General features: G+C 48.2%; 1 protein-coding gene and 1 long non-coding RNA gene across 3 annotated transcripts in view; one reads left to right on the top strand and one right to left on the bottom strand.

Annotated features, from left to right (window-relative positions):
- The window catches only part of LOC142000688 (uncharacterized), a 107,188-nt gene extending 95,030 nt beyond the window's left edge, over positions 1–12,158 (top strand). Inside the window, exons 5-6 of the long non-coding RNA XR_012642308.1 lie at positions 5,398–5,544; positions 11,523–12,158. This is a non-coding gene — a long non-coding RNA (uncharacterized LOC142000688). The remainder of the gene's footprint in view (positions 1–5,397; positions 5,545–11,522) is intronic.
- Positions 1–18,746, bottom strand: part of VWA5B1 (von Willebrand factor A domain containing 5B1) — a 75,437-nt gene that overhangs the window by 34,848 nt on the left and 21,843 nt on the right. For both annotated transcript variants that reach the window (XM_074975130.1, XM_074975129.1), the window contains 3 exons: positions 11,963–12,139; positions 3,575–3,685; positions 1,638–1,840 (listed from right to left, as the gene is read on the bottom strand). In XM_074975130.1, the coding sequence (XP_074831231.1) occupies positions 1,638–1,840; positions 3,575–3,685; positions 11,963–12,139 (491 nt within the window). The remainder of the gene's footprint in view (positions 1–1,637; positions 1,841–3,574; positions 3,686–11,962; positions 12,140–18,746) is intronic.

Below are 18,746 nucleotides of genomic sequence, written 5' to 3'. Positions count from 1 at the left end.
CACTGATGACCATGGGAACTGTGCCACTGAGCACAGGGAAATGACCAGCTGTTATAAGAGAGGGAGGGAGGGATGGACAGAAGTCAATGGAAGTTGCAGGTGCTCAACACCTTTCAGGATTCGTCCCCGTCTGTTTAAGATACACTCCTGCCTTGGAGCAGGGGTTTCCACCTCCTTTAGGAAAGGACTGTCTAAGGACTGGTGAAGAGGAAACACAAAAAGCCCCCCCAGCACCTCGTTCCTCTCTGCTTTTCTCCAGCCCTGCCTGTCTGGAACACCCTGAGCAATTACCTCTCTGGGCCTGAGAGCCTGACATCTAGGGCTGCTGCTGCTAGTCTGAGCAGAACCTTTCTCCCTCAGTGAGGGGTCTGGAGGTCCCACTGGCCCCACAGAAGGGGAGGGTGGCGGGGCGGGAGTGATGGACACAAGGAGGGAAGGAGAACCTTCGAGGATGAGAGGGAAACTTATCATTTGTTTTTTCTGTTCTGTTTCTCTGGTTTCTGAAACTGCGTAGCAGCCTGTCCGGTGGGAAAGGTATGCAGCCTGGTGCTCCAGCTAATCTGGGATCCTGTCTCTGATGGGGGCCAGGACCAGCTGTTTCAGGGGAAAGCACAAGCCCCTCCAGAACACACCTGACTTTGCCATACGGGACCCTGCAGGGTGGGGAATTCCTTCCCTGTTCCCAGCTGATGCCCCCCATCTCATGGAAAGGCCTTGTGGTTTCATTGTGTGGACAGAACTGCAGATCCTGTTATTTGTGCCCCTTCCGAATGGATTTAGGGCTCGTCTACACTTGAAAGTTAATTGGGATTAAGATAGGGTGTGATTTTAAAATGCAGTTGCTATTCCCCTGATAACTTTACACATGGACAAGACCTTAGTACATTTACAGGGAAAGTTGCTTGATTGCATTTCCCATCAATGCAAGGAAATCACCAGGAAAAGCAACATTAACATCCAGTGCCTGCTCAGTTCACATCTTACCCCCCGCACACCACATCCCTCAAATGTTCACTGGCCCAGGAGCAAGCGTGGGAAGTTGGGTGCTGATACTTACGCTTTTTCATGCATACCAGAGGGACTCAATCCCCACAATAGCTGCAAATCTCAACACAGCCCCCCCTTAATAAATGTCTGATCTTTTTCTAAAACCATCCCAGGACATGTGACTGAATGATTTATTGTGGCAATGAGTTCCACAAGTTCTCTTTATGTCACATAAATACCATGCATTTCCTTTAAGCTGCTTTTCACGTTTGCTTTTCAGAATATTTTATTTTTATGCTGCCCCGCACTGGACCCAGCTGGGACTCAGAACCAGATGTATTAAAAGACTGCAAGGAAGACTGTTCTCAGGTCAATCCTGCAAGCAGAAGACATCAGTGAAGAGGCTGCTCTAGTGAAACTGCCAGCCCAATTTCCCTGGCTCAGATTGTCTGGATGACCTTCCAGAAAAGGACCTGAACTTCTGGGATCCATTCCAAACCCTGCTACTACAAGCTACCACCCTGCCTTTCATTCTGAGTGTGGGATGACTGTGAAATGTAAGATGGAGGCCTGCTCCTGGCATTGCACTCCGAGTCCCCTCCATGCTGGATTTTTTGCCATATGCCAGAGGATCCCAGAGTTATCCATACCTGGTGGAGAAAGAGTGTTTCCGCAGCAGCTCAATGACCTTCCCGGTGTTGCTGACAGCTCCGTCGGTCAGCAGGAAGAGCAGGCGCGGGTGGCCCCTGTGGATGGGCTGCCGGATGATCCACTTTAAAGGGGATAAGATGTTGGTGCCACCCATATCCGCCCGGATCTTCTTGATGCTCTCACACGCAATAGCCAGACTCTCCTGCAAAGGGAGCAGAAGCACCCACTAGCTGGAGTCATTGTGGTAAATATTGTGATTGATGCTGAGCACTGATATAACACTTTTTGTCTGGGGATCCCGAAGCACATTATGACATTGCTACACCCCCATTTTAGCGGATGGGGGAAACAGGGGCCTGGTGAGGAGAAGTGACTTGCTGTGGGTCAGACAGCAAGTCAGTGGGAGAGCTGGGAATGCAACCCACAGCTTTTCAACTTTTGGTCCCCTGCTCTAACCACCAAGCCATGCTGCCTCTGTAAAAGGCATGCACCCAATGCGTCTGCAGCTATTTTCTGTAGGTGAAATTCGCGGAGGGCAGCGCAAGGCATATGCAACACAGAAATCCCACTTAAGCTTGATTCTTTACGGCTTAAACGGGGCTAGTGCCCAGGCAGGGTGCCGCTGCTGTCCCTCTGCAAGGGAGTAATTTCACTCTGTGTGCAAGGGCAGCTGCGATTGTGTAGACCTGTGAGTTTGTCCTTAGACAGTGAGCTCCCTAGAGCAGGGTCTCTGCTTCTTCCGTGCTTGGAAGGTGCTTCCATAAATAAACAATAGCACATAGCAGGTGCTTCTGTAAATAAACAATAATAGCGATGAAGACAATTGCAGGGTGCATACGTGACAGCAGTACATGTGAGTAATGGGCCCAGCAGCGAAGGTCCTGCACTGTATGTATGAATGGGAGAAAAGTGGAAGTCAGTGCATGGGATCTTTTGTGATAGCAGGGTGCATGTCTAGGGCTGCACAAGGTATACACAGAACTGTGTGTGCATTTTTGTGTGGCTGGCTATCCAGTGCCTGTTAATCCACACCCTAAGGAACTCTTCGCGCTGCTCAGCCCAAAGCTATGGATTTGTTTTAGGTGAGGGTGGATCTGTGCCATCAACCCAGACATCAGGAGGTAATAGCCTCATGCCTGTAACATTCTAGGCGTGAATGACTGGCACATACAGTAGCCTTTTTATGGAAAGGCTAGATCCCATTTGTCAATGTCTGATGCTATGTGGGGTGCAAACCCCGACCCTGCAGTATGCTGGGCTACAAGAGGACATGTGGGTCTTTTCTAGTGACATGGCGATGGCTCAGAGGCATAAAGGCCTGGCCCCTGCTGGAGAAGGGGGCTGGGTTGATGAAATCTGCAGGGTTAGCTCTTTTCTGTTTCAGGAGGTTTCTGATCATTTTGGCTCTTGCTCATTAGCTCATTTGGGAAGAGCTCAGCATGGCCAGTGCAGAGAGAGTCCAGGAAAGGTGGGTTCCTAAAAGCCATGTGATGGAAAGTCAGAACCTCCGAACCTAGGTCGCTATCTTGGCCACAACGAAAGGGGTTCTGGTGTCTCAGAGGTTCTGTCCTCTCAGAATAAGTCCCTGGAATTCATGTACCCATGGAAGATCTGGGATATTAGCACCCCTCTGTTAATACCTGTCAATGGGAGCATACCAGCCCAAGTGAAGGAACCTGGACTCCAGAACAGAAGAATTGTGGCTAATGGTGTGTGCAGCTGGTTCACACAGAGAGGCAGAGCCGTGAGTGAGCTACACAACCAGCTCCCTGGACCAGATGACCCCAGGGCAGGGCACGGTTGACATCAGCTGCAGCACGTTCCCTGCTACCATCCTGCAAAGGTAGCATGTGCCAGCCCCCGCAGCAGCGTCCGAGCTGCAAGGCCCTTGCCCTCTTCTGTGAAGGCCAAGGAGTTCAGAAATGTCTTCACCCACCTCACAGTAAGTGTGACTGGAAGGAAAGAGGGTCTTAAAGGTCGACCCAAATCCGATGATGTTGAAGAGGCATGCCGGTGCCAGGCTCTTGAGTATGACCAGCAGGGCATCCTGTGAGGGTGAAGGAAATAAAAGTGAACACATCAGGAAGCCTGATATCTGATTGGCAGCCTTGGCTTTACCAGCAACATTACCCGCCTGGCTTTCCTTCTCCACGTTAACTTCACCACTACCCTGCATTTGGCTGCATGCAGTTCAATAACACAACAGAATAACACTGCTTGTTTCACAGAATCATAGAAATGCAGGGCAGGAAGGGACCCCAAAGGTCATCAAGTCCAGCCTGCGGCCCTGAGGCAGGGCCAAGTAAATCTAGACTCTCCCTGACAGCTGTTTGTCCAGCCTGTTCATAAAAACCTCCAGTGATGGGAATTCCACACCCGCCCTTGGAAGCCTGTTCCAGAGTTTAGCTACCCTTAGAGTTAGAAAGTTTTTCCTAATCGCTAACCTAAATCTCCCTTGCTACAGATTAAGTGCATAACTTCTTGTCCTACCTTCAGTGGACATGGAGAACAATTGATCATCGTCCTCTTTGTAACAGCCCTTCACATATTGGAAGACTGTTAACAGGGCCCACCTCAGTCTTCTTTTCTCAAGCTTGGTTTATTTAACCTTTCCTCATCGGTCAGGTTCTTTAACTCGCTTATCATTTTTGTTGTTCTCCTCTGGATTCTCCTAATTTGTCCACATTTTTCCTAAAGTGTGGCACTCAGAATTGGACACAGAACTCCAGCTGAGGCCTCACCAGTGCTGAGTAGAGTGGGACAATTAGCTCATGAACTTATCCACTATCACCCCCAGATCCTTTTCAGCCATATTACCACCCAGCTAGTTACTCCCCATTATGTAGTCACGTATTTGAGTTTTCCTTCCCAAGTGAAGTACTTTGCACTTATCTTTGTTAAATTTCGTTTTGTTGATTTCAGATAATTTTTCTAATTTGTCAAAGTTATTTTAAATTCTAATCTAATTCTATTCTTCAAAGTGCTAGCCTCCCCTCCCAACTTGATGTCATCCTCAAATTTTATACTCATAGTCTCCATTCCATTATCCAAGTAATTAAGGAAAACATTGACTAGTACCAGACCCAGGACTGACCCCTGCAGGCCCTCACTACATACGCCCTCCCAGTTGGACAGCGAACCATTCATAACGACTCTTTGAGTATGGTCTTTCAGCCAGGTGCACACCCACCTTATAGTAATTTCATCTAGACCACAATTTCCAAGTTTGCTTTTAAGTGATTCACACATTAAGAAAACACTGCATGCATCTGATGGCTATTCTCCTCCAAAAAAGCTCCTCGGGACAGAGATGGGTAGTATGCACCCCAAAATGTAAGATTTGGGGGGATGGGTTTTAATAAGAGGCTTTACAGAACTTTAATAGAATTGTTTTCATGAACTTTAAAAAATCAATGTGAGCTGTAGCTCACGAAAGCTTATGCTCAGATAAATTGGTTAGTCTCTAAGGTGCCACAAGTACTCCTTTTCTTTTTGCGAATACAGACTATCACGGCTGCTACTCTGAAACCTATTTTTGGATAGAAATCTTCTTTTGTGAATGTAGCCATGTGTATTGTGAGAGAAACTGTCTGCTGTGTTTTTTTCTTGAGCAAAGTGCACAAAACAAACAAAACAGCATAAATGCCGAAAAAAATCAGTTTTTTAAAAAAATTTTAAACTGCTTTCTGTCCGAATGAATGATTTTTCACCTGAAAAATTCTCTGTAACTTTCCCTTCTGAACTGGTTCTTTTTATTAGAGAAAAGAAATGTAATCGATCTCACATCATGCATGGTGGGAATGGAATGCTCCAGGATGAAGGGTGCTGCTCGTTTTGACAACAAACAGGAGACAGTGGATATGGAGTTCACTTGTGAAAAAGGGGATGGTTAAAGGCCAAGTGCAGGTCAGTGATTTGTGTTGTTCCAGAGTGCTTTAGTGTTGTGTGTTTACATGAGGATGAGATCATACAGTTGTCAGTTTGCCTTGGGCAGCAGAAACCCAAGAGCCAGCCCTGAGAGAATAGCTGCTAAGGTCAAAGGAAGTGGGAGAGCCTCCTCACTTTCTCATTGACAGAGGCATGGATTAGATGACCCAAAAGGCCAGGAAGTTAAAAATATACCATTTCCAATTGAAGGGGAATTTTAGATTATCAGACTGTAACTTCCCAATTGGAACTTCGCCATAGCACCAGAGTTAAACATTTCAGCTCTTAGAGCTTGTTCCAAAGCCCAGTGAAGTTCATGGAAAAATGCCATGAGGCTTTGGATCAGATCCTTAAAGTCTTATAGTAACTTTATTGCCACAAGTTGATAGCACCTCTCTAGCTTCATGGCCACCCCAAATTCATTCCTACAAACAGTGCATCACATCTGCAAGGCATCCAGGTCTGGAGCTCCCAGTGACTTCAGTGGGGACTTATGCCTGAGCCCTGTACTGTTACACACACACACACACATACAACCCTGGCTCATGACTGGCTGAAAACAGTCATGTGACAAGTCCGTAAGTTTGTATTGGAGACTCTCTGAGAGGTAAACAACACAGAGATCTGGAGCAATGTTAACCAATGTACATGTATGCGTTTTGACTGGCTGCAGATGAGTTAGGGAAAACTGAGTTAGTGAGAGAACATATTCAAATTGCTGCTTCCTGAAAGGTTCAGCAGAGGTGATGTTTTTCCCCCCAGGATCTTGAAGTTGGTATTTTAAGAAGTAGTTTTCAAAAACAGATTTCCAGATATTTCTAATGAAGCAATTCAAATGTATGTTACAAATACGGACTTCACGTTTCAGTGAGCAGGAAGATTTATCGCTCCTTAAGGTAACTATTGATCTCAGTTCTCCTGCACTCGATATTTATTTCACAGATCCATAAACCTAGATGTCCACCTCAAGAGAAGTCTATATCTGCTTCTTATTCCATGTTTGCCAATATATATGCTAGACACAGTCACACTTACCACCCTGTATTTTGAAATGGTGTATTTTTGAAATGGTGAGCTGCATTAGAGCAGGATTGCCAGAATGAAATCAGCTGCAGGAAATTAAAAGCATTGAACTTTCCCCCTTAACATTTTAGTCTGGAATTCCCTTCCCCCTCCCCCCCCCACCCCCAATTACACACACACAGAAAACAAGCACCAAATTACTCCCTATCTATTCATTTTTGATTCATTTTAATCTACAGATAGCACTGTTGTCACATAGCACAGTTTTCACACCACGCAGCTCCATTTCCTCCTTCTAACACATCCAAGTTCATCCCATGCAATTTATAGTCCAAGCTGATGACTATGCAAATGTTATTCAATCAAGTTCAATCCATCCAAAATACATTAAAAGCAGCAACTGCATTCAGACATTTACGAACGACAGAAGCCAGGAGAAAACAGGAGAGTGGGTTTTTTTTTTCTTCTCAAGAAACATTGCCTTGAAAGGTGGCCTCTCCTTTTCCTTAGAAGTAGAAGGGAAAGGGTGGGCTGGCAAGCATCCTTCTTCCATTCAGGATGGCCACACGACTGGAAATCTTCAAGCGCATTTCTTACCATGCTAGTTAAACTGCCAGGCAGAACCCAAAGCCTTCCTGAGCAGTCCCATTTCAGTACCAGAGACAGTTCCCTCGGTGCTGCCAGGGTGAACTTCACCCCCAGAAAGTAGCTATTGTAGGCTAGGATTTTCAAAGGAGTTAGGTACATAAAGCCAGGGTGCCTAATTCCCTTCAGTCCCTTTAAAAATCCCAGCCATAAAGAATAATGAGTTAAATTCAGCACTGATGTAACTGGTAGGACAGATTTCAGAGTAACAGCCGTGTTAGTCTGTATTCGCAAAAAGAAAAGGAGGACTCATGGCACCTTAGAGACTAACCAATTTATTTGAGCATAAGCTTTCGTGAGCTACAGCTCACTTCATCGGATGCATACTGTGGAAAATACAGAAGATGTTTTTATACACACAAACCATGAAAAAATGGGTGATTATCACTACAAAAGGTTTTCTCTTCCCCCACCCCACTCTCCTGCCGGTAATAGCTTATGTAAAGTGGGACAGGTGGGACTGGTAGGACAGGTTTCAGAGTAGCAGCCGTGTTAGTCTGTATTCGCAAAGAGAAAAGGAGTACTTGTGGCACCTTAGAGACTAACCAATTTATTTGAGCATCCGATGAAGTGAGCTGTAGCTCACAAAAGCTTATGCTCAAATAAATTGGTTAGTCTCTAAGGTGCCACAAGTACTCCTTTGGTAGGATAGGGTTACACACACAGGGTGCACTGTATGTCAGAAAATAGGTGAAAGTGACAAAATAGTGTAAGTTCCACAGACCTGGCACTCACTGGGTTTGTAACAGGAGTGTAATTTACACAGCTTCCTGCATCAGCCTGAAATTATATTTGATGTCTCCCATGCAAATAATGACCAGGCTTGACCTGCTTAGCTTGTAAGAATTAATGAACCCATAGCTCAAGGTTATACGTTAAATAACATTACACAGCACCAATCCCTGATAGAGCACATCTCATCCATAGATCTTGCCATGCTACACACAGATGGGCACAGATTATTTTAGTTACTAAATAACAATAATCTTTCACATTTATCTAGGGCAGGGTAAGGACTGGGACTAAGTCTCTGGTGATAATGGGTGTGTCCTTAGGTGAGTCACTGAATCTCTCTGTGTTTCAGTTCCCCAACTGTAAAATGGGGATAATAGCCCTTCTTTTCTCCCACCCTTTGTCTGTCCTGTCTATTTAGATTGTAAGCTCTTTGTGTACCAGCACCTGGCACAATGGGGCCCTGAATTCAGTTGGAGATTCTAGGTGCTACTCTCAAAAATATAAAATAAATTATAACAACTAACTTTGCCTAAAACACCCCTGTGAATAAGATATTATCCCCTTTGCAAGTGGGTAAACTGAGGCCCGGGGAGATAAGTGACTTGCCCTAGTCCACGCAGTGAATCAGTAGCGAAGCTGGGAATAGAATCTAGATTTTCTGACCCTAGATACTGCTCCTCTGAGTGGGAAGGAATGCACACAAAGCAGAACAGAAGCTCCTAATGACTATCAGGTTGTAAAATGGGGGGGGGGGAGCAGTGTTTCCTTGCACATCAGTGAAGTAATCTTTCATCTCCAGTGGCTCTGACATCTCAGTGTAGCCCTTTGGCGATACCATCGCAGGGAACAGTAAGCTCTGCAGTCAGCTCTGTTCCCTAAGTGGCCTGCAGGTCTCACACTTACAAGGGTGAGAGAAGGGCTTTTGCCTGGCAGGACAGGACTGCATGCTTTTCAAAGAATGACAAAGGGAATTTTGAATGCGGTGATACTTAAATCTATTTCTTTAAAATTCACGTGTGCACACACAAACATGCATGTATGCACCCAGGCACACACACAAACACACGTGTGCATACATAAGATTTAGGGTACTAGGGTTTAGTGGCCCCCAGGCAGGCTCTGGCTCTCTGCAGGTGGCCTGTACAAACTAGCCCTTCCAGAACTCTGCCAACAGCCAGCACATAGCAGGCAGCGCTCTCATTCTCTGCGGGTGGGGGCCTTCCGAATCCTGTTCCCATGGAAACGAGAGCCAGCTTGGCAATGATAAGACTTTGAACAGGGCTCCTGCTGGGGGACCTCCGGTGCAAGTCCCAGAGGCAGACTATGCCCAGAAGGGGATGCACCAGTGCCCAGGACTGAGCTCCTGCAGCAGTAGGGGTTCTCCATCCACCTAGCTCAGCCCCAGACATGGGTGGCACTGTGGGAAGAGAGGGTGTGGCCACACACCTGGGGCTGAGCTAATTCAGTGGCTCTCCCAGGTATTCTCTGCCTGCAGGGCATTCACCTGCAACTTACAGCTGCCCTTTCCTAGCAGAAATTCCAGGGGAAGGGTGGCTTTGCAAACCCCACCTGCCCTCCCCAGGGCTAGGGATTGTAACAGCCCCTACTGGCTCAGGAAAATGTAAAATGCAGAGGTGAACTGACCCCAGAGAGTCCAGAAGGAAATCTTTCCAGGGTTGCCCCTCCCCAAACTGCAGCTGCTCACTGAGACCTGCCAGGGCCAGCTGGCAAACACAGACCTGGCCTCTGAAGTGCAGTAGGCATAGACAAGAATCATTAAACAGCGACTAGAGAGATTTCCCCGTCGATGGCTGTAGGAGTTTCAAGGAGGGAAATTTGGCTAAGTCCAGGCCTGTGCAGTTATACCAGACAGTGGTGCACAGCCAGACTCTGTCCTGATTTACGCCCTTTTCAGGGTATATCTGCATTGCAGCCAGGGTGGGTGAATGGCAGTTTGCGTGGACATATCTGTACTCGCTGTACTCCAGCTAGCTTGCTAAAGATAGAAACCTCAGGCTTCAGCGTGGGCTGTACCAACCATCCGACCCCCCAACCTTCACCCCCAGGTCTGTACTTGCTTGTACAGCTGGTGCTGAAGCCTGCAGCGTGGCATGCTCACTTCTATTGTTATCAACTAACTAGAGTACATCCAGCACGGGTTTGTCTATCCAACTGCCATTCCCACAGGGTAGATGTCCCTGAAGTCACTGGGGGAAGCTTTGACACTGAATCCATCCCAAGGGAAGAATATTTGCCAGCCGTACCCAAGCCCCCTGTCTTACTGCCCATCTTCTATTATTTCACTCCTGAGGGGGTCATCTCTAAGCCCCCCATTCGGCAAAGCACTTAATGGGACCTCCAAGAACTAAATAGTCACCTTGGCTCTCACAGGGCCCAATCCTGTGAGCTGTATTCATATAAACAGCCCCACTGAACTCACTGAGTCTCCTCATGTGAGTAAGGTTTGCAGGACTGAGCCTATAGGGACTGATCCAAAATGCACTGAAAACAATGGAAAGGCTCCCACTGACTTCTAGGGGCCTTGGCCAAAGCCAGTTACCATAATGTCATCAAAACAATATGACGTGTTTATATAGGGTTATAGCTCATATGTAGGGCCCTACCAAATTCACAGCCATGAAAAACACATCACAGACCATGAAATCTGGTCTCCCCCATGAAATCTGGTCTTCTGTGTGCTTTTATCCTATACTATATAGATTTCAAGGGGGAGACCAGCATTTCTCAAATTGGGGGTCCTGGCTCAAAAGGGAGTTGCGGGGGGGGGGGGGGGTCGCAAGGTTATTTTAGGGGGGGGTGCAGTATTGCCACCCTTACTTCTCCACTGCCTTCAGAGCGGAGAGCGCCCCGCCAGGAGTACTGCAGAAGTAAGGGTGGCCACACCAGACCGGGCCATCCTTACCTCTGTGCTACTGCTAGCAACGGCTCTGCCTTCAGAGCTGGGCTCCCGGCCAGCAGCCGCTGCTCTCCCGCGGCCCAGCTCTGAAGGCAGGGAGCCACCAGCAGCAGCGCAGAAGTAAGGGTAGCCGTACCATAACCTCCCCCTACAATAACCTTGCGACCCCCCCCCAACTCCTTTTTGGGTCAGGACTCCTACAATTACAACACCATGACATTTCAGATTTAAATAGCTGAAATCATGACATTTATGATTTTTAAAATCCGGTGACAGCGAAATTGACCAAAATGGACTGTGAATTTGGTAGGCCCCTACTCCTATGTACCTACGGATTATAGTGCATGCAGCACATCCCCTGGCATATGCACTTGTACCTATCTACCTCGACAGCTCAATGTCACCCACTGCTCAGATAGTCATTGCGCAATGCAGCAGCTCTTTAACACTGCACAGCAAAACCACAAGACAGTTTAGCACAGGCCACAAAGAACTCCTTTACCAGTCAAAGCTGCAAAGGGAATTTAAACAGGTACATTATTGACTATTATTTATAATGGCACCTTCTATCCAAAGAGCTCAACGTCCTTCACACATTCCACAGAGGTAGGTAAATGTTATTATTTTGCTTTTACAGCGAGGAAAACAGAGGCACTGACTGGTGAAATGACTTGCCCAGGTTCACAGAGCAGGTCAGTGGCAGAACGCCACCTACAGAGTGACTGGCACCAACCACTTCCTGCGGCATTTTGAGTTTCTTTGGGGGTCTTCCATCAAAGTACTGACCTGTCCCAACGCTCTGTTTAGGCTGTGAAATTTGACCAGACAAAGGTAGAATGGCTGAAGAACACATTACATGCAAACCAGTGAGATGCTGAAAACCAAACTGCTTTGGATTTGTTCCATCCACAGAAAGAACACCCCATGACCCCCAGAGAGCCGAGAAAGATGGACAGAGATGCTTCATCAGCACTTAAAGAAACACTTTTGCTAGCTAATATTTAACCAGAGTTTAATGTTCAGCCAATTCTCCGCAACTGCAGATCCCTAGGAGTCGTGTTTTACCCCCTGTGGTACCTTGACGTGGTTGATGTTTGTGCCGCTCATGCTTCCACTGCGGTCTATCAGAAATATAAACTCTCCCTGGGTTTCCCTGAGGTCTGGCTGGCTGGTTCTCAGGTCAGGGCAGAAGTTCAGCATGATCACGGGGTGGTGAGGGATGTCCTTGTTCAGGCGTTTCCTGATGATTTCCGTCTGCAACAAGCAAGAAATGAACTTGAGAGGAAGAGCACCAGTGTGGCGGCTTATCTGTAAAACCCCTCCATGTATTGTCCCTTTCCCCCCACCCCACCTTTTAACTCTAGGCATGAATCAGAGCAGTGTGAAAAACAGTGGCAAAAACACCTGAGCCCTGTCTATGCTACAGCTTCCCCATTCCTACCCCCTGTGGAGAGGCTCCAGTGCTCAATTACATGTCTGATTTCAGGGAAGATACATTCTGGAGGGCAAATGCTGCATGAGACCCTCAATCCGAGAATACCTACATATTGACTGCCTGCATGAATGCACAGTGGGAACACAACCAATCTACATCTTGGGATAACCACCTTATGGCAGAGGATCTCCAAATGCTTTATTAAGTAAGCCTCTCTGTATGAAGTCGGTACATATTATTAGCATGTGCATTTTACATATGGGGAAACTGAGCCCCCGTGCCATTAAGTGACTTGCTCAAGGTCATACAGGAATTAAATGGCAGAGCTAGGAACAGAACACATGACAGCCTCAAGCATTGTTCCACATCTAAATGGGGCACAATGTCCGGCTCTGTTATTTTCTGCTCTTTCTGTTTTTTTCTACCTGTTCTTTTTATCATATTTTATCACATACATTAAAATACCTGGCCTACCACTCCAGGTATAATTGCAGTAGAAAACTGCATGATACATAGTTTCTTCACTACACATCAGACCTCAGACCTATTGGCTTTTTGCATTTTTTCATTTTACTCTACGTATCAATCTTCATTTTAAAAAATCAATAACATTGAACTTTAAAAAAAAAAAAAGAGGGCCCATGATGCTTTTAGACTCCTCTTTGTTATGTGTATTAGGATTATTTATTTATATTACCATAACGCCCAGGAGCCCCATTCATGGACTTATTCCCCACTGTGTTAGGTGCTGTACAACAACAGAACAAAAAGCCGACAGAGCCTAAGCTGACGTGAATCAACTGAGCTCCACTGACGTATGGAGCAACGCCGATTTATACCAGCTGCGCATCTGGCCCCTCGTCCCAGCTTGACAGTACTGAAACACACGCTTAAGTCAACAATTTGTCTGAAAAAAAGAAAAAAAAGCCCAAGGCTGCCGATTCTCTCGGATTTCATGGGAAGTTTACAAACCTTCTGCCTGAATGATTGCTCTTATTTTATACAGCCAGTGAGACTTCCATCCCCAGAGCCGTCTATAATGTCATTACAAACCCTCCTTTTTCTGTATTGGTCTGCACATACCGCTGATCTCTCCCCAGCTCAGCCCCACTTTGGGTTGATCTGCACACAGAGGCTTTATTTGTCAGCAACACAGAGAGAATTTCTCTCCCCCTGCCCCCTGTGGAAATGTATATCACATTTATAGGTATACGTACAGAACCCTGTAGTTACATTAGCCTGGCTACAAATGACAAGGACTATCGACTTGCATGCTTCAGCATCTAAATTGCTCACCAGCTGCAGGGGTTGGGAAGTCATTTCGCTCCCCCCTCCCCATATAATATCACATTGTTTCACCCCTTCCTCAGAAGCATGCAGCATTGGCCTCTGTCAGAAAGCAGATTAAAGGGCCCTTGGTGTCTTCCAGCATTGTAATTACTATTCAGCTGTATACAGATTGTAATAACACCTTTGGATTCACAAGGGAAGCCTGGTGTCAGCCAAGAGATGGAGACAGCTTGCTGCCTGGATGAGTCCCCTGTGGATGGGATGACCTGCCCTAGGAAAATTGAATAGAAGGGCGGGCTGCATGAAGACAAGCCCTGAGCAGAAGGGTGGGTCCTGCTGAAGATGTTTTTGAGTTCATTGTATGCATAGAACCATAGGCTTAAATGGGACCGCAAGGGTAATCTTGCCTAACCCCTGCCAAGATGCAGGATTTGTTGTGGCTGAACCATCCATGACAGATTCCCTTCTCTTTGGACTTTAATACCCTGAAAGGGGTGGGACTGGGGGGGCCAGAGAGCTAAAGCACCACTGCACTGGACCCACAACCAACCGTCCCAGACTCCAGGACAGGGTGAGTAGTGCCCCATTGGGCCACCTTAAAAGCAGACCCTGTCACACTTCTCTTCCCAGCACCCCGTGCCACAGGCAAGCATCACTCCTATTCTGCGGATGGGGAAATCAGGCATGGGGTAGGGTAAGTGACTTGCCCATGGTCACATAAAAGCCTAGGGTTGAAGGGGGGACTGAACCAGGGTCCCCTGAGTCTAAATCCAGCGCCTGGTGCACTAGGCTGTTCTGCAGGTGAGGATACTGGGAGGCACTCAGAACCTCACAAAGTTGAAGGAGCCTCAGCCGAGCAGGGCCCAATCCTGGCAGCCCAATAAGCATGGGACTCCCAATGACTTCAGAGAGAGCTTTGCAAGGGAAGCCTTGGTAAACAGGACACTGAGAGTAGATCTACATTTCAATGCAAGGCCAGGGTTAATGACACTTGAGAGAGCAGACGCTGGGTTTGAGACCCCAGGGCTTGAGCACATACACTGATTGCCAACCCCAGGTAAAGAATATTTTAACCTGGGCCCAAACTCGGGGTTCTGGGGTCTACACTGCAGTAGGCAGACCCGAGTCCAACTAATTGTATCCCAGACTTCCTAGCACCCTCCCAAAATGTGACCACTCTCACTCTTTGTGGGTGGCACAGTGTGGGAAAGCTTGACTGCCCACGGTGCATGTTACAGGAAGTTTGAGCAGTCCTCCAACACAGCCTGCCGAGCCGTCGTTTTGGTCCATGCACTTCCAGCAGCCAGAGCCAGCAACATGGAGAAGGTGCCATTTCAAGCACTTCTCTTGCCTGGGCTTTCACTCCCATTTCAGGATGCAGGCAGAGCTTCCACGAGACACTGGTGGGCATTTCGGCAGCGTTTTCTGACCCACGGAAGGCACCGGACAGATCTAATGATGGAGCAGGAGCGGGAGGATGCGGACATGGCAGACTTGAACTGGCTGATGTTGGTCACTTGGTACAGCCATTCACGCCCACTACGTAGACCGGTGCTTCTGGAGCAGGGCCGTAAGCACAGGCTGATGGGATCGCATCATCCTGCAGACCTGCTGTGACCAGCCATGGGTCCAGAATTGTTGCATGAAGAAAGCTATATTTCTGCAGCTCTGTGAACAGATCCAACCCTCCAGCATAAAGACACGCACATGAGGGTGGCCTGGCTGGTCCAGAAGTGGGTTGCTATTACCATCTGGAAGCTGGCTATCCCGCGCTGCTACAGGTCCATTGCCAACCAGTTTGAGACTGAAAAGTCGATGGTGGGTAAAATGGTGGCAGAGATTTCTGAGGCAGTTAGGGGTGTGGTTGACCCCAAGGTGGCAGGCATAAAAGATACTCCTGAAGTAATCACTAGCTTGTTTTCAGACTGCGCCGGGGCCATTGATGGGATCCGAGTGCCCATACTTTGCCCTTCTCAAGGAGCACAAGTACAGAAACTGCAAAGGGTGCTTCTCCACTGTTATGCAAGCCCTCGTGGACAACAGAGGGCGATTTATGAACTTAAGGGTTGGCTGCACTGGAAAAGTTCATGATGCCAGGGTTTTGGGGTTTTTTTGGCAATTGGGAGTCTACATTCATGGACACACTGAGCTATGATTCCCGCCACGTGACATTGTCATAAACGGCGTCACTGTCCCCACTGCTATTCTGGAGGACCCCGTGTGCCCCCTTTTGTGTTGGCTTTTGAAACCAGCCCCTGATCTCGGAGGCAAAAGAAGGTTTAAGTCCACTCCCGGCAGATGGAGAATGGTGGTTGAATGAGTTTGGCAGGCTGAAATCCTGTTGGAGATGTCTACGGAACCATTTGGATTCCGGTGACACTGCTGCTGTCCGCCTCACCGTGGCTTGTTTTGTTCGTCACAGTCTTTGTGAAGCCAGAGGTGAGCCATTTCCCCCTGAATGGGCCTATGGCAGCGAGGGGCCGCTGACCCGTTACACTCAACCAGAAGGTGCACCTGCCCCAGCCGCAGCTGGATGCACCCGGGCAACAGACGTCAGGGATGCTTTGTGCTCCCACCTTATGGACTTGCATGGGCCAGTGGAAGAGAGAGAACAGTACCCGTACGAATGTGCTTGTGGCGGGGAGTGGGGGGTACTGATTGCTTGTGTAGGCTGTGGGGTGAGACAGGGTGTACCAGGCCTTCCTGGCTCCCTGCTGGAGGCCCAATGCTCCTACTACACCCCACCCCAGGAAGGAGCAGTGGAGATGGGCCCTCCAGGCCTGCCTAGAAAGGCTGCACGGAAGCAGCCAATCAGAGCCCAGCAGACTCAGCTAAAAGGAGCTGCAGGGCCTTCGGGGGTCAGTTCTTGGCTGGGACCAGAGGGAGGAAGGAAAGAAGGCGGCTCCCCTCTGGCCACAGGCACTCAGCTGGCTGTTATTGGACCTGGGAGAGCGAGGGCCTGAGAACTCTAACCCAAAGGTAGCAGGTGGAGGTCAAGGGAGCAGGCGGGAAGAGGTCCCGGGAATGCAGCAGCAGCTAACTGAAGGAAGCCATACGTTGCTGCTGTTTAAAGGGTCCCAGGGGTGGAACCTGGAGTAGTGGGCGGGACAAGGCTTTAGAAGCCAGAATGAAGGGCTGGATTTAAAGGACCCAGAGATGGGGCTGAAGACCCTGCTGAGGGCAGGCAGCCAGTTTGTTGACTCATCGATACCTGGGAAGCGTGTGACTTGGCCAGAGGACTGAGTCACTGAAGACCCGCCTAGCGAGGTCAGCCACTTACAAGGGGTGCCAGGAGTGGGGGAAAGGATCGCAGTACTTCTCCCAGCCACTAGGAGGCACTCAGGAGGTGAGTGTCAGCTGTCACGGGGGTTGATTGTCATGCATTATATTCTTGAATGACGTGACCACTCATGAAAGGGGATGGGGAGACAGTATGGATTGATGTAAATAACTGATGTAAGGATAGATGTACATAGCTGGATTGAGACATGGGTTTTGCATGCCACTTCCCTGCTGTCCCTGATCATGTGTTTGCTTTTATTATTTGAAATACACATTACATGCTGTGTTGCAGTGATGGCAATAAGATTTCTTTATGAAATCAAAACTTTTATTTTGACACATTTATTGGACAAGTACAATATGAAACCGTTGCAGGGCAGGCCAGTTGCCCTTCACACCCCAAAACACGAGCAACACCCAAACCTTTAAAAGTTACCACGAATAAAGCGCATAAACACACGCAAACAATGAAACTAGGTACAAGACAACCCCACCTACTACTGCATCTCCCGTGAGCCCCCTATTCTCCTTTCCCTGTTTGCCATGGGGGCACGGGGAAGTGTCCACAGGAGAGGGGTTCAGCAGTGAGGACTGCATGGGGCACATTTGCCCTATTCAGCCACTCATAGGGCCCAGTGCATGGGCCACCCAGCCATGGAGTTGTCCAAGCTGCTCCTGAAGTGCAGGGCACCACAGAGGGGATGCAGCCCATGGTCCAGGCACAGCAGCAGCTGGCAACCTTGAAGCCATTAGAGACAGCAGCTGCTCAAACAATTCTCCCTGTCCAGAACGCCGACCATAAATTAATCCCGGAAAAGCTTCCTCTTGGAACAATCCGCGAAGGTCCAGTGAGCCAGGCTTCTGCATGTGGGCGAGCTGTGGAGATATTGCAAGCTGGAGATGCCGAGGAGCCTAGAATAAGACAAGACATACACGGTTATTGTCCTGAATAGCTCAGTGCAGGAGCAGAGGGAAAAAAATCACTTTGGAATTTCCAGACCAGAAAATGTTACTTTTTGAGACTGAACTTCATTACCTTGGCAGAGGGCTGCTCAGACCACAAAAGCTTCCAGCACCCAGCCGGATTCATTGCAGTGAAAGCAGTGCTGAGAGAATGGGAAATTCGAAACCACAATTTTAAAAAAAAATGGAATTTAGGGGGAGGTTGGTGACAGCGCTTCTCTATCATTTCAGACATTACACATTTTGGAGGACGGAACAGTCCTTGTGGTGCCCGACTGGCAAAGTGAGATGTTCTTCAAAGCTGATGGAAAACTGAGCACGGATGCCACTGAAATAGTCACACGTAGGGTGACTGAACTGCACAGCGACGAGTGGAGTGGGCCAGTGAGCTACCAAGGCGACCCTGAAAAATACACCCCTGAAATGGGACTGCTTCTCTGGAGTTCCTGCTTTGGGAAAAGTCTGCAGCTATCAGCATCCAGGACCGGGTCAGAATTCATGGGGGAATCAACAGGATGCTGCATTTGTATCCGCACGGCTTAGTGCCTCCCCACAACCTCCAGTGCAGCCTGTTAGGACTGCGTGCAACCACACAGACAACTCTTCTGCCATCCCCCTTCCGCTTGGCTGAATTCCACCCCCCAGGCAGATTTGGGACGAATGGTTTTGTCACCCAGGGATTGCATGGACTACATTTGAACCTCTGCCCATCCCCCTCGCCACCTGTACAGTTCCGTCTCTTCAAGTGGCTCGTCACCTCGTGGGCTGGGCCGAGCGGCCTACATACAGGGAAGGTAATACAAGGTTCTTATTTTAACAAACCAGAATGAACTAGCAAAAATGTGCACCTTCCCAGGAAAACGTCACTTCTATGTGCTTGTTTTACTGTTT

The sequence above is a fragment of the Natator depressus genome, chromosome 18, assembly GCF_965152275.1.
Source record: "Natator depressus isolate rNatDep1 chromosome 18, rNatDep2.hap1, whole genome shotgun sequence".
Classification (NCBI taxonomy): Eukaryota; Metazoa; Chordata; order Testudines; family Cheloniidae; genus Natator; species Natator depressus.
This window is presented reverse-complemented; position numbering and strand designations above follow the sequence as displayed.